This window comes from Lipotes vexillifer, unplaced genomic scaffold (genome assembly GCF_000442215.2).
Source record: "Lipotes vexillifer unplaced genomic scaffold, Lipotes_vexillifer_v1.1 scaffold269, whole genome shotgun sequence".
Lineage (NCBI taxonomy): Eukaryota > Metazoa > Chordata > Mammalia > Artiodactyla > Lipotidae > Lipotes > Lipotes vexillifer.
Window position 1 is genome coordinate 539,697 of NW_006799885.1, and position 12,986 is coordinate 552,682.

Sequence of the window (12,986 nt, forward strand, 5' to 3'; positions counted from 1 at the left end):
AAAAAAAAAAAAAAAAAAAAAAAAAAGCTAGTTTATACTTTTCTTGTTATTGTTGCCTTGAGAGAAGAAGAGAGATTGAAGAGAAATTAGAAACTTTGAGAGAAGTTTCAAAGCATTAATGGAAATAAGGAATGGAAGAGGAAGCCCAGTAGGGTCTGGGCAGGAGACCCAGGAGTTGTGGTTTAAGTTTACTGAATTTGCAGTAGTGAAGGGGGCTGTGTTTTCAAGAAATCTGGTGAAGAGAAGAAAAGGGCCATGGAGACAAACATGTTTATACATAGAAAGTGATGATACAGCAGGTAGAAATAATGGACGAAACCACAACCTCAAAGGGGCCTGAGAGGCTGAGACTGAGATTAGCCAGAGAGGATAGTGTCCTACAGTCTGAGAGTCTGTGAGCTGGAAGCAAAAGAAGACAAGGTGAGTGAAAAATACAGAACATTTTCAGGTGGAGAATAAGAAAGTGGAGCTAATTTACACCAGAGAGTTTACTTTCTGTGCAAAGCGTGAGGCACTTCATTCATCTACAGAGAAGTCTGAGGGAATACTGAGGCCTGAGAAAAACTTGACATAAGCAGACTGGGGAATATGACCTACGGTCAATTCACAATGAATAAAAAATGTCTCCAGGAATGAATGCCCAGCTGTGATTGTGGAACACATGGCAGAGCCAGCTGGCCTAGTCTGGGGTCTTTCTCCAGCAATGCTCTGGTGTCAATAACACTGCAAAGGCCTTTGAGGGCTTCGGCTGCCCTTGTCTGTAACCAGTTGTTGCTGCATCTGGATTTATGCAGTTTGGTTTTCTTCCAAGGGAGTCCGGCAGTACACTTCTCCTTTGGTGAACGCTGCTCTGCTTGACCCATTTCTAATGTGTCTAGATCTCTCTGGCCAAGAAAGCTCTGATTTAATCTGGCGCTGGCTGCCATGTTGGAGCAGCATTTCCAGTGTGGCTAAAGAGGATGTTTGCAAGATATGCTTACTTGTCCTCTGCTCCAGGGTAAGGAGACCGAAGGTAAGCCCACACGGGGAGGTATCTGGCCTGATGTGGGTTGGAACACTGCCCTAGGGTCCTATTGACACAAAGCCCTTCAGTGAGGAGAGAGAATCAGGACGTAAAGATGGAATGTTTGAGGTTAAAAACAATATTCCACCTAAATAGGGCTGACTTATACTCTCTGTCTATAGTAACAGACTGTTCCACATCACAGATCTTGGAGAAGCCAGCAGAGCACGTGCTCACTTAACCTTCCATCCAAGATAAGGAGGAAGAGGATGAGGATGGTAACCACAGCAGTAAACATTAGAGAATTTTTTCTACCATATATATATATATATATATATATATATATATTAATTGAAGTATAGTTGATTTGCAGTTAACATTTGTTTTTTTGTTTGTTTGTTTATTTGTTTTGCGGTACGCGGGACTCTCACTGTTGTGGCCTCCCCCGTTGTGGAGCACAGGCTCCGGACGCGCAGGCTCAGCGGCCATGGCTCACGGGCCTAGCCGCTCCGCGGCACGCGGGATCTTCCCAGACCGGGGCACGAACCCGTGTCCCCTGCATCGGCAGGCGGACTCCCAACCACTGTGCCACCAGGGAAGCCCTGCAGTCGACATTTTATTGAGCACTTTTCTAAGCACTTTGCATCCAGTTCTTCTTTCTTCATAGAACAGCCTTATACGGTAACAGTATTTTTGTCTTGTTTTTTCCGAAAAGGGATCTTGAAGCACAGTTGCCTCGAGTCACGCAGCTAATAAGGAGGCTGCCCCAAATTGTGAAGACAAGTTTGCCTTCTGAGAAGAACATTATAAAAACTCAAAACCATAACCAAAATCACTACACAATTTAGTGGATGAGAGCAGCCATCCTGGTAACTAACCCTCCCTCACCCATGCTCTGTTCAGGGGTGGTTAAATGGTGAAAAGTCGTGACAACACACAGAAAAACAAAGCATCCCGTACATTATATTAAGTGGTAATGGCTATAATTATTTTCAGTGATTATCATCTCTACTGTGTCTGCTCACATTCTTGAAAGGAATCCCATTACTATTTATTTTCGAACTCTACCTTATCTCTATTTAATATTGATTTTCTTTTTATCTTGTTTTTATAATTCTTTTGATTACTTTGGCTTCCCTCGAGATGTTTATTTCCTTTTCTTCCCAACTGGTCTTTTTATTCTCTCACAAAGCTTTCATTCAGTGTTTTCCACATAATATTTATTTTGCCTTCCTTTGAGTACCCACAAAGGAAAACATGTCAAAAGGTTTTACTAGCAGAATTACAGAATGTGGAGCAGAAAAGGTCCTCTGAGATAGTCCTGTCTGAGCCCACTGTTTTTACAGGGGGAAACTTCCACGTGAAATACTTTCCTTTGTTAACCTCTGTACCTGTGTGGCTTTTTTTTTTTTTTTTTTTTTTTTTAACAGAACATGGTTTAAAAATCTTTACCTGGGCTTCTCATCTTCTTTTTTTCTGAAATTTTGTTTCATTTTTTTATACAGCAGTTTCTTATTAGTTATCTATTTTATACATATTAGTGTATATATGTCAATCCCAATCTCGCAGTTCATCCCATCACCCACCCCCACCCTGCTTTCCCCCCTTGGTGTCCATACATTTGTTCTCTACATCTGTGTTTCTATTTCTGCTTTGCAAACCGGTTCATCTGTACCATTTTTCTAGATTCTATATATATGCGTTAATATACGATATTTGTTTTTCTCTTTCTGACTTACTTCACTCTGTATGACAGTCTCTAGGTCCATCCATGTCTCTACAAATGACCCAATTTCGTTCCTTTTTATGGTTGAGTAATATTCCATTGTATATATGCACCACACCTTTATCTATTCGTCTGTCGATGGGCATTTAGGTTGCTTCCATGACCTGGCTATTATAAATAGTGCTGCAATGAACACTGTGGTACATAACACTATTTGAACTACGGTTTTCTCAGGGTATATGCCCAGTAGTGGGATTGCTGGATCATATGGTAATTCTGTTTTTAGTTTTTTGAGGAACCTGAATACTGTTCTCCATAGTGGCTGTATCAATTTACATTCCCACCAACAGTACAAGAGGGTTCCCTTTTCTCCACCCCCTCTCCAGCATTTGTGTTTGTAGATTTTCTGATGATGCCCATTCTAACCGGTGCGAGGTGATACCTCATTGTAGTTTTGATTTGCATTTCTCTAATAGTTAGTGATGTTGAGCAGCTTTTCATGTGCTTCTTGGCCATCTGTTTGTCTTCTTCTTTGGAGAAATGTCTATTTAGGTCTTCTGCCCTTTTTTTTTTTTTTTTGTGGTACGCGGGCCTCTCACTGTTGTGGCCTCTCCCGTTGCGGAGCACAGGCTCCGGACACGCAGGCTCAGCGGCCATGGCTCACGGGCCCAGCCGCTCCGCGGCATGTGGGATCTTCCCGGACCGGGGCACGAACCCGTGTCCCCTGCATTGGCAGGCGGACTCTCAACCACTGCGCCACCAGGGAAGCCCTCTGCCCATTTTTTGATTGTTTGTTTGTTTGTTTTTTAATATTGAGCTGCATGAGCTGTTTACATATTTTGGAGATTAATCCTTTGTTGATTCCTTTTGCAAATATTTTCTCCCATTCTGAGGGTTGTCTTTTCGTCTTGTTTATAGTTTCCTTTGCTGTGCAGAAGCTTTTAAGTTTCATTAGGTCCCATTTTTGTCTTTACTAGTTTTAGGAGACCTTGTCTATCACCAGCTGTGTAGCACTAAACAAGTTACCCAGAGCTCTGGCTTAGTCGCCCCATCTCTGAAATGGCTAGGAGACTTCCCAGGAATAACAATGCTCCTCTTCTCTCCTTCCCTCCCTTTCTCCCTCTCCTGCCCTCCAGGTCACCCTCCTTCCCTCCCAGGACTATGGCCTGAGGCTGAATGAGACATCTGGTTGAAAATGTACTGATAAGGGCTAAAGCACCTAATGCAAATATTTATATTTGTTTTCTTCCTTTTCCTTTCTTAATAATGTCTTTTGTCACTCTAGGGACACTCTAGGTTTCTATTACTCTAGTTATCAATCTACCAAACTATCTTGTATATATTTTTAAAAGGCTCCCAATTACTGCTTTATTTTTCTAAGCTTTTTCAACTTTTTTCTTCTACCTTTGAAGCTTCTGAAAGTTGCAGAAAGCTTAGGTCACTATGGACAGTGGACTCTTGGTTTGATGAATCAACTCCCCATTCCTAGCAACTGTGACAGAGAAACGTCCAAAAGAATATCTTGCAAAGCTAGAAATGCTAATTCTCTCTTCCATAATTAGGTTTTGAAATAATATACACTACTGTGATATGACAAATATTTTACAGTAGCTAACATTTCTTGAGCACTTACTATATACTAGGTATTATGCTGAGGGCTTTATGTGCGTATTATTTAATTCTCCAAATGACCCTATGAGATAGGTACTACTACTATCTCCATTTTATCAATGAGGAAACTGACAAAAGTTACAAAGTTATTAGACAGGATTGAAACTTGAGTCTGTCTGACTCCAGAATTGGAATTTTTAACCCTGATGCTCTTCTGTGGACAGATAAATGGGAACACAGAATAACAACTCTCAAATGTATTCTAAATACTCAAAGTAGAAGAGGCTTCCCTGCCAGACACAATGACATGTTACACAATGGTAACATGTCAGGTCTGTAAACCTAAGAAATATTAACCAGGTAAACAAGTGTTGCAGGGAAGTTGAATTTTCTAGGCTGGATCTCTCCTGGTTTATGCTAAACTTCCACCATCAGAGGTCAGTGGCATGCTGTACAAAAAAAGACAGACTGATTTCTATGTTGAGATTTTTGTCTCTGGATATCTGGATTGGTTTTAGCTTTACTGAATTGGCAAGTAAAAGAAAAGAAAAAACCCACCACAGGCCAATTTCACTAATTTTAAGAAGGAAGGAACAAAAAGTAGGAAAGGAAAAGAACTCAAAGAATAAACCAATGGGTCCTAGTTCTAACTCTTGGTATCTTTGACTAATTTGTGTGTGTGTGTGTGAACTTGGAGAATCCAGTTATATTCTCTCTACAAATTCCCCAACCAAAACAAGGACTGTGAACATTAAAATTAATTGAAGTAATTTAGTGCAGTGGAAAAAGCACGGGTAAATTCTTTTGGAAATGTCAAATGGAGATGAATTTCAGTTCTAAGTGCAGTATTTGCCATCTGATTTTGGGTAAGTTACAAAACTACTAAAATCTGATTTTAGGCAAGTCCCTAAACTACTCTAAGTGTGGGTCATCATCTGCAAAATAGCAACAAAAATGCATAGTAACCTAGTCTTTTGCTGTCAGACTTACGCAAAATAACATATGCACAATCCCTAGCACAGTGCCTGGCACAGGGTAGGGTTCAATAAATGTTGGTATTCTTCATTCCTCCAATAAAATCCTCAGGTGCTATGGGGTCTTCCAGCATGAAAACAGAATGTGAACATAATAAATTTTGTCTAATTGAAACATCTCCAAATTGTAATGGCATATTTTGGGGCTACACAACCACTACCCAGGAGCACGATTACAGCTACTCCATATTCTGTTGTTTACCAAAGAACATGCATGTCTGGTAGTGGGCCAAGCAAGTTCAAAACACAACAGAACTTTAGTGAAGGCAGAATAAGGCAGAATAGAAGGGCCTCAAAACCACAAGCCTTTATGAAAGTCCAGCCTACTCCATGCTGAAAATTCTCACTTCGAATTCAACTAGTTGTGATACTCCCCTCCCCCAGCCCTCCTTCAGCAAACCCAATAGTGGCTGTTCTGTGCTTTTCAAGGAATTTTTCAGTCACTGACAGTCTGATACAATAGGATGACTGGGTCTGAGGATTACTTCGGCCACAAGGACCAGCAAACAAACACCCAGTGGAAGGCAAACATCTTTTCGAAGGTGACGTAACAAGCCATTTACAAAAAGAACTTTAAAATAGCTCCTACTCTCAGACTTACCCAATTAAGTCACATTTTCTCTGTGACTTAATGGCTCCAGGCTCTACTCTTACTTCATAAATCACAACCACAAGCTTGGGAAAATGCTTCAAATTACACCAATCAATAAATTTTTATTGACTGTTTACAACTGGCCTCGTGCTATAGCAAGTGCTCTAAGAGCCAAGTGCCTAATGTGAGGCCTGAGCCATCCATGCTCTGACGCTATTTCGGGTCCCATAAACAACGCAGACCCCTTCCCTGTGGCAGCTCATTGCCAGCACCTGGCATTCAAGGCCCTCGCAATCTGGCCCAAGCTTCTTACTTTTCCAGTTACTATTATTATTTTTAATTTTCCTCTACTCCTATTGTTCCACCAGGTCTTGTGTGTGTGTGTGTGTGTGTGTGTGTGTGTGTGTGTGTGTGTGTTTTGCTTTCTACATTTGCTTTACTATTTATTCTTCCAAGAACTCCCTCTTTGCATCTGTGTTTGCTGAATAATTAGCTATTCTTTATGACTCACGTCAAATCCCATCTCTTCCATGGAGTCTTGTTCTCCCACTCTCTTTGGAAGTGCCTTCTTCTTTGAATTGACTCCAGGTTGTGTTACTGTCGCACTAAGAGAACACTCAGTTACCAATGCATATATCTAGTCTATAAACTCATACAGGATCAAAATCATTATTTGTGGTATTCACTACGGTAAATCTCTCCTACCAAAGCCTTAAGTCATATCTGTTGAATGTATATAATACTGGTGGAAGAAGTGAGGCTTTAAGAACAGGAAAGATGAACTGGGACATGGAGACGAATTTTGACGTGGGGTCAGCCTAAGCAAGGGACAGAAATGAGAATGCTTGAGGTTCTTCCAGGGAACAGCAAAGATTTTACCTCAACCTAAAGCTTAGATAGTGTGAATGCTAGGAGTGGTTCCCTTAGCCCCCCAATATGAACCTCATTCTGCAGGCACTGGCCGACCATTGAAGGTCTCTGAACAGGAGACCTATTATCAGGACTCTGAGTTATTGGAAGCAGTATGAAATACACAAGAAAAGCTCAGTCTGGAAATGAAGAATAAAAGTAAGACATGCACGGCAATAGTCTAGGGAGAAAGAGGCAACGAGAGCCTGAATTAGGGAAGAAGCTTGGAAAGCACAAGAAATATTATTACCGAGGTAGGATCAAGACATTTAAAAAATAATAATGTGAAGGATTCCAGTCTGAGTAACTCCGTGGATGGTAGTTCCATTAAAAACTATGAGAGAAAGAGGAAGTACTGGGGAAAAAGATTAATTCCAGTTTGAATATTTCGAGTGTGAGGTCTCGTTAAGACAGTCAGGTGAAGATATCCAAATGGTAAGTGACGAGCAGTGCCAGAGCTCCAGAAAACAGTGCAGTGGAAGGTCTAGGCTTCATCAGCAGGAGCTGAGAGCTCAGTAGAACGGAGGAGGCTGCCTACGCACAAAATGTGAATCATGAAACGAGGGCCAAGAACAGATCCTTTGGTAACTTCTACAACTTGAGGGCGGCAGGAGCAAGATACAACAGTCGGGAGACAGCAGACCAAGCAGAAGAATGTAGGGGCCTGGAAGCCAAGTAAAGAGCATGATTCGTCAATTAGGAAATTAACAACAAGAGATACCAGATCACTTACCTCGTTGAAAAGATGAATGTTAAAAGCATAAAACTCAGCTGAATGGAACAGACTGAAGAAAAAAAAGAAAAGATTAAATCTAAATTAGCGCTGTAAAATCAGTATCTGTAGCATACTTACTGGTATGCTTCGTTTTATCTGAAACTTATGGGAATTCAAACAGAAAAATAAACGAATAAGTGAAACACACACACATTGCTAAACTGACAGAATCATTTAAACTAGTGGGACTCAACTTGTTCTTTTTATTTTATTTTTTCCACGCCTCGCAGCATGCGGGATCTTAGTTCTCCAACCAGGGATCGAACCCGGGCCCCCTGCAGTGAAAGCGCACCTGGGCCCCAGGCAGTGGAAGCGTAGAGTCTTAACCACTGGGCCGCCAGGGAAGTCCCTCAACTTGTTCTTAGTGAAGATATCCTCAGATATAACCTATGATATTTGCGACTCAGGGTAACTCTAAAACCCTCTTTGATTTAAAGTTTGGTTATCTGTTCAATAGCGGAAGAGCTGGTTTGTACTATGAATAATAGCAAATAGCATAAATGTGGTAGCATATAACATATATTTTGGAATGACTCATGTTGATTTTAATAACAAAACATTCTTTGATATTATAATTAACAAAGTAGTCTTTGGTATTACTGGGTAAATAGAACAAAAGGTTAGTTTTGGACCCTAGCAGTTACTTGCATTTTATAGCCTGCTGCCTCTTAAAATGAAATGATATTACTTGGGGTATATTTTAATAGAAAACATTATGTAAATAGTCACATTTTAACCAATGCAGCCAACTACTGTACTTAGAAAACAACAGCACCATAGATTATAAATCCTACTTTTAATTCGCAATAAAGGGTAAGATTAGCTTCAAGTTACAATAAAATAAATTGGCAAAAAAGTGCTCAATCTAGCATTTGAATTTGACAGATATTATGGCTTCTTTCATCTGGCATCAACTATTGTAAATCAGACATAAAAGACAAAGGAGATTATGTCATAAGTGCATAACTGATGTCTTTTTAAAGAACAGATACATACGATAAAGTCACCAAGTCCGTACATGCAACACAAAAGGAAGTATTCTTTTCTAAGCAAATGAATATTGGCAATGAATTTAGGGACCACAGATGGCTTTGCTTTGCTATTGAGGAGGCTGAGGAGACAGCAAGAAGGAAGATACCACCTTCCGACTTACTTATGAACAGTATGAGAACAAGACTGAATCTATCCAGGTCGATATCTGGGTTCGAGAACGTGTCACAGAAGGTTGTGTAGATTATCACGAGGAGCACGCTGCTGCTGACAGCACCAAAAGGAGGCTTCTTTCTTTCAAGCCAGTCCTTGATGTATCTTCGGACAATCTGAAACACAGAGACCAAGAGTTTGCCTCTTTTCAGATGTGGAGGGAGTTGAATTGGGCATTGCAAAGTGATTCTGACAGCAGAAAGACATAAAGGAAAGAGAACGGTTTGGAGGATGGCCATAGGGGATTTCAAGGCCTCCCTGCCACACCACTCTTCTCCTGGGGAATTTAACATTTGTAGTGCAACTTCCACTGGTGTCCATAAGGACAGTATATTTTCCGCTGCATTCAAATCCATCCTTAATCATGCCAAATGCTCTTTGCTAGCTGTCACTGAGACATGCCCATTAAGCCTCCCCAAAGTTTATCTCTTCTGCTGATCCTAATGGATGTGCGTAATTATCACAGTCCCCTTTGCCTCGATGGACAATTCCAAGTGCAACTTTGGGAATCTTAACAGTCTGACATCTTCAAGAATTTCAAGACAGTAGATAATCGAAAATGATCCATGGAACATATTAATATTTAAAATGCTAGCAATGCACCAGAAGTTTTTAATTAAATTATAACTCATGCTTGAAAAGCAAAAGTGCATGTGTTGTGGGAGTTTAAATAATTCAGACTCTGAATATCTAGAGTTTTTGTGAATCCAAAGACAAATGCCATTTGCATGCTTTTAGAATTCCAGAATTAACACTTGAAAATGGATAAACCTGTCCTAACTTTCCTACAAAAGGATAAGTGAAAAATGAAGTTATGTGGCAATCCTCTCATATTTTAAAATCAAGTCAGATATTTCAAATCAGGACAGCCTGAACATGGGCGATAACTTTAAGTTTGGATATAAAAGTGAACCACTCTATTTAAAACCTTTGGCTTTTGGAAGAAGCTGAACGAACCCGATAATGAAGACTAGAGTTGAGAGACATTAAGTTTTGAGTCACTCATTATCCTGCATAATTGAACATGAGATTTCACAACAGGCTGAATTACCATGATCCATTAGCAATAATGAGGTCAGGGAACTTCTCCTGACAAGGCTGATGGGGTTCTGTCATCTTCCACTCTGTCACGAAAAAGGCTTAATTCGCAATGAGGCATGCCTTCACAGATACTCAAGAATAAATAAACGACTCTCCAGAGAACCTGTGAACAAACGGCTATTGGATCGATTTCCTCCGATCTCAAGGACTCAGTAAGTAAAACAAGTGTTGAAAAAGGGTGTCCTGGCAGAAAGCTGACCAGTTGGTATGATGTATAGGTGCAGCACCCTGAAGGTTGGGTGGGGTGGGAGAACGAGGGTTTTATATAGAGACATAAATAGTGGTTAAATATTTTTAAAAAGTAGATCTTGTAATTAAAGTTACAGCTGAATTTATAAAAAATCATGGTTTGTTTTTGCACAAGTGATCCGAAACCATAGTAATTTATCTAGTGTTCATTTCTTTCTTTAAAGTTTAAATGTAGTGAGGTAGAGCGAAATAAGAGTAGTTCTGTCACATAGTATTATGGACTGATGTATCAGCACACAAATTTTGGTGCCTTAGGGACACAGATAGTCCCACGTTCAGATATGTCACCATGCGGGTAGCTGCTTAATAGAAGGCTACAGAGACTTCACTTAAAGGGTCATTTCATAATCTGTTGTTTCTGGTAGCATAAAGCTGGTACTTGGTCCAATTCAGTGCAACCCAACTTCTTTAGGAAATAAAGTAAATGGAAATTACACAGAGTTATTGAAATTAATACTGTCCTCCAATTTTGTTTTAATATATAATGGTTAAAAACACAGAAGTCCTCTCTTCGCAATAGGTTACAGAATGTATGATCCCAATTCCAAAAGTACTGGGTTGGCCAAAAAGTGCCTTCGGTTTTTAAGTAAAAGTAAAAGACACATTTTTCATTTTCAAAGAACTTTATCGAAAAACATATGCACCCTTTTGTTCCACTACCTTCTGCCATTTTTCAGGCAACTTCATAATTCCATCTTCCCAAAACGTTTTATCTTTTTGAGCAAAGAACTGTTCCAGGTGCCTTCCACAGTCTTCCAGGGAATTGAAATTTTTTCCATCAAGAGAATTTGGTAAAGACAGAAATAAATGGAAATCTGAAGGTGCAATGTCTGGTGAATACGACAGTTGAATCAGAACTTCCCAGCCAAGCTGTAACAGTTTTTGCCTGGTCATCAAAGAAACATGTGGTCTTGCATTATCCTGTTGGAGGATTATGCGTTTTCTGTTGACTAATTCTGGATGCCTTTTGTGGAGTGCTGCTTTCAGTTTGTCTAACTGGAAGCAGTACTTGGTGGAATTAATTGTTTGGCTTTCTGGAAGGAGTTCATAATAGAGGACTACCTTCCAGTCCCACCATATACACAGATCAGGATGAATACCGGCCTTTGGTGTGCTTGGTGGTGGTTCATTTCGCCTGCCCCATGATCTCTTCCGTTCCACATTATTGTACAGTATCCACTTTTCATCGCCCCTCACGATTTGTTTCAAAAAGGGAATGTTTTCATTACGTTTCAGTAGAGAATTGCATGCGGAAATACGGTCAAGAAGGATTTTTTCGCTTAACTTATGTGGAACGCAAACATCAAAGCGATGAACATAACCAAGCTGGTGCAAATGATTTTCAGCGCTTGATTTGGATATTTTGAGTATGTCGGCTATCTCCCACGTGGTATAACATTGATTGTTCTCAATTAATATCTCGACTTGATAGCTATCAACTTCAACTGAGCTACCTGACCATGGGGCACCGTCCAGCGAGGAATCTCCAGCACGGAACTTCGCAGACCACTTCTGACATGCTCGGTCAGTCACAGCACCTTCTCCATACGCTGCACAAATCTTTCTTTGTGTTTCGATTGCATTTTTACCTTTCTTGAAATAATAAAGCATAATATGCTGAAAATGTTGCTTTTTTCCTTCCATCTTCAATATTAAAATGGCTACACAAAAGTTCACCAATTTTGATGTCTTTTTTTTTTAAATGCACACTGATATGACAGCTGTCACATACAATCTAACAAAATTGTTTCGAATGAAGTTAAAGACAACTAAGTGCTACTAGAGCCATCTTATGGAAAAAACCGAATGAACCTTTTGGCCCACCCAATAAAAGCGTCTTCCTCCACTACCATCGAGCCCTCTGACAAAATAAACAAATAAATATGAATGAGGTGTAACTCGAAAGTCAAAGCCATTTCAAAAACCAAGACAAATCTGTAATCATCAATCAACTTTATAAGCTGTGATTTGACTCAGTCAACCTTATTACCTCTTTCTTCATTATAAAGTACTCAAAGTCTCATAGTATATTAGGATTCTTTCAATAGGCAAGAAACACGGGCTCCAAATCCTGCATCCTCCTAGCCAAAATGACTTTCTTCTCAACTCTAGCTCACAGAAACGCATGCATTCAAAATTAAATGACATTTTTGCTTTTCCCTGTGGAGAGAGAAGGGGAAAAGAAGTCCTCCTCAGGAAACTTTTTATTTTATTTTATTGTCTCACCTTCTACATTTTCATTTTCTTGTTTTAAAATTAAGCACAAGGAAAGGTTAAAGGGAAACTAAAATTTGAATCCCTGTACTTCTAATAAGCTGAGTGACATGTCAATTACTGCATGACCTCGCAGCTGAACCCCTGGAAACATAACACATCTTAGGTGAAGAGGTTGATATGCAGAGGTAAGTGAGAAGTGTAACAGCCATCATTTGTTTTCTTCATTTTCTTTTTCAGGGTATTTTCTTCTGTTTTCCTTTCCACTCTGTCTCTATACTTAGATATTGATTTTTGAGTGGGGACATACAATGGATAATTTTTCACGTTAAGTCTGAATTTTAAAATTTCTTCAGGTGGCTTCAATTTTTTTAAATTAGTTTTTTCGTGTTTTTATTTAAAAACATTTTTTTAAACTTTAATACAATTTTTAAAGGTCGCTTTCCATCTACAGTTATTACAAAATATTGACTCTATTCCCCGTATTGCACAATACATCCTTGAGCCCATCTTACACCCAGCAGCTTGCACCTCCCCCTCCCCCTCCCCTATATCACCCCTCCCCCCTC

General features: G+C 39.8%; 1 protein-coding gene across 1 annotated transcript in view; it reads right to left on the reverse strand.

Annotated features, from left to right (window-relative positions):
• Positions 1-12,986, reverse strand: part of SLC10A7 (solute carrier family 10 member 7) — a 263,505-nt gene that overhangs the window by 42,388 nt on the left and 208,131 nt on the right. Inside the window, exons 8-9 of the mRNA XM_007472000.1 lie at positions 8,804-8,969; positions 7,609-7,660 (exon numbers count right to left, since the gene is read on the reverse strand). Coding sequence (XP_007472062.1) covers positions 7,609-7,660; positions 8,804-8,969 — 218 coding nt within the window. The remainder of the gene's footprint in view (positions 1-7,608; positions 7,661-8,803; positions 8,970-12,986) is intronic.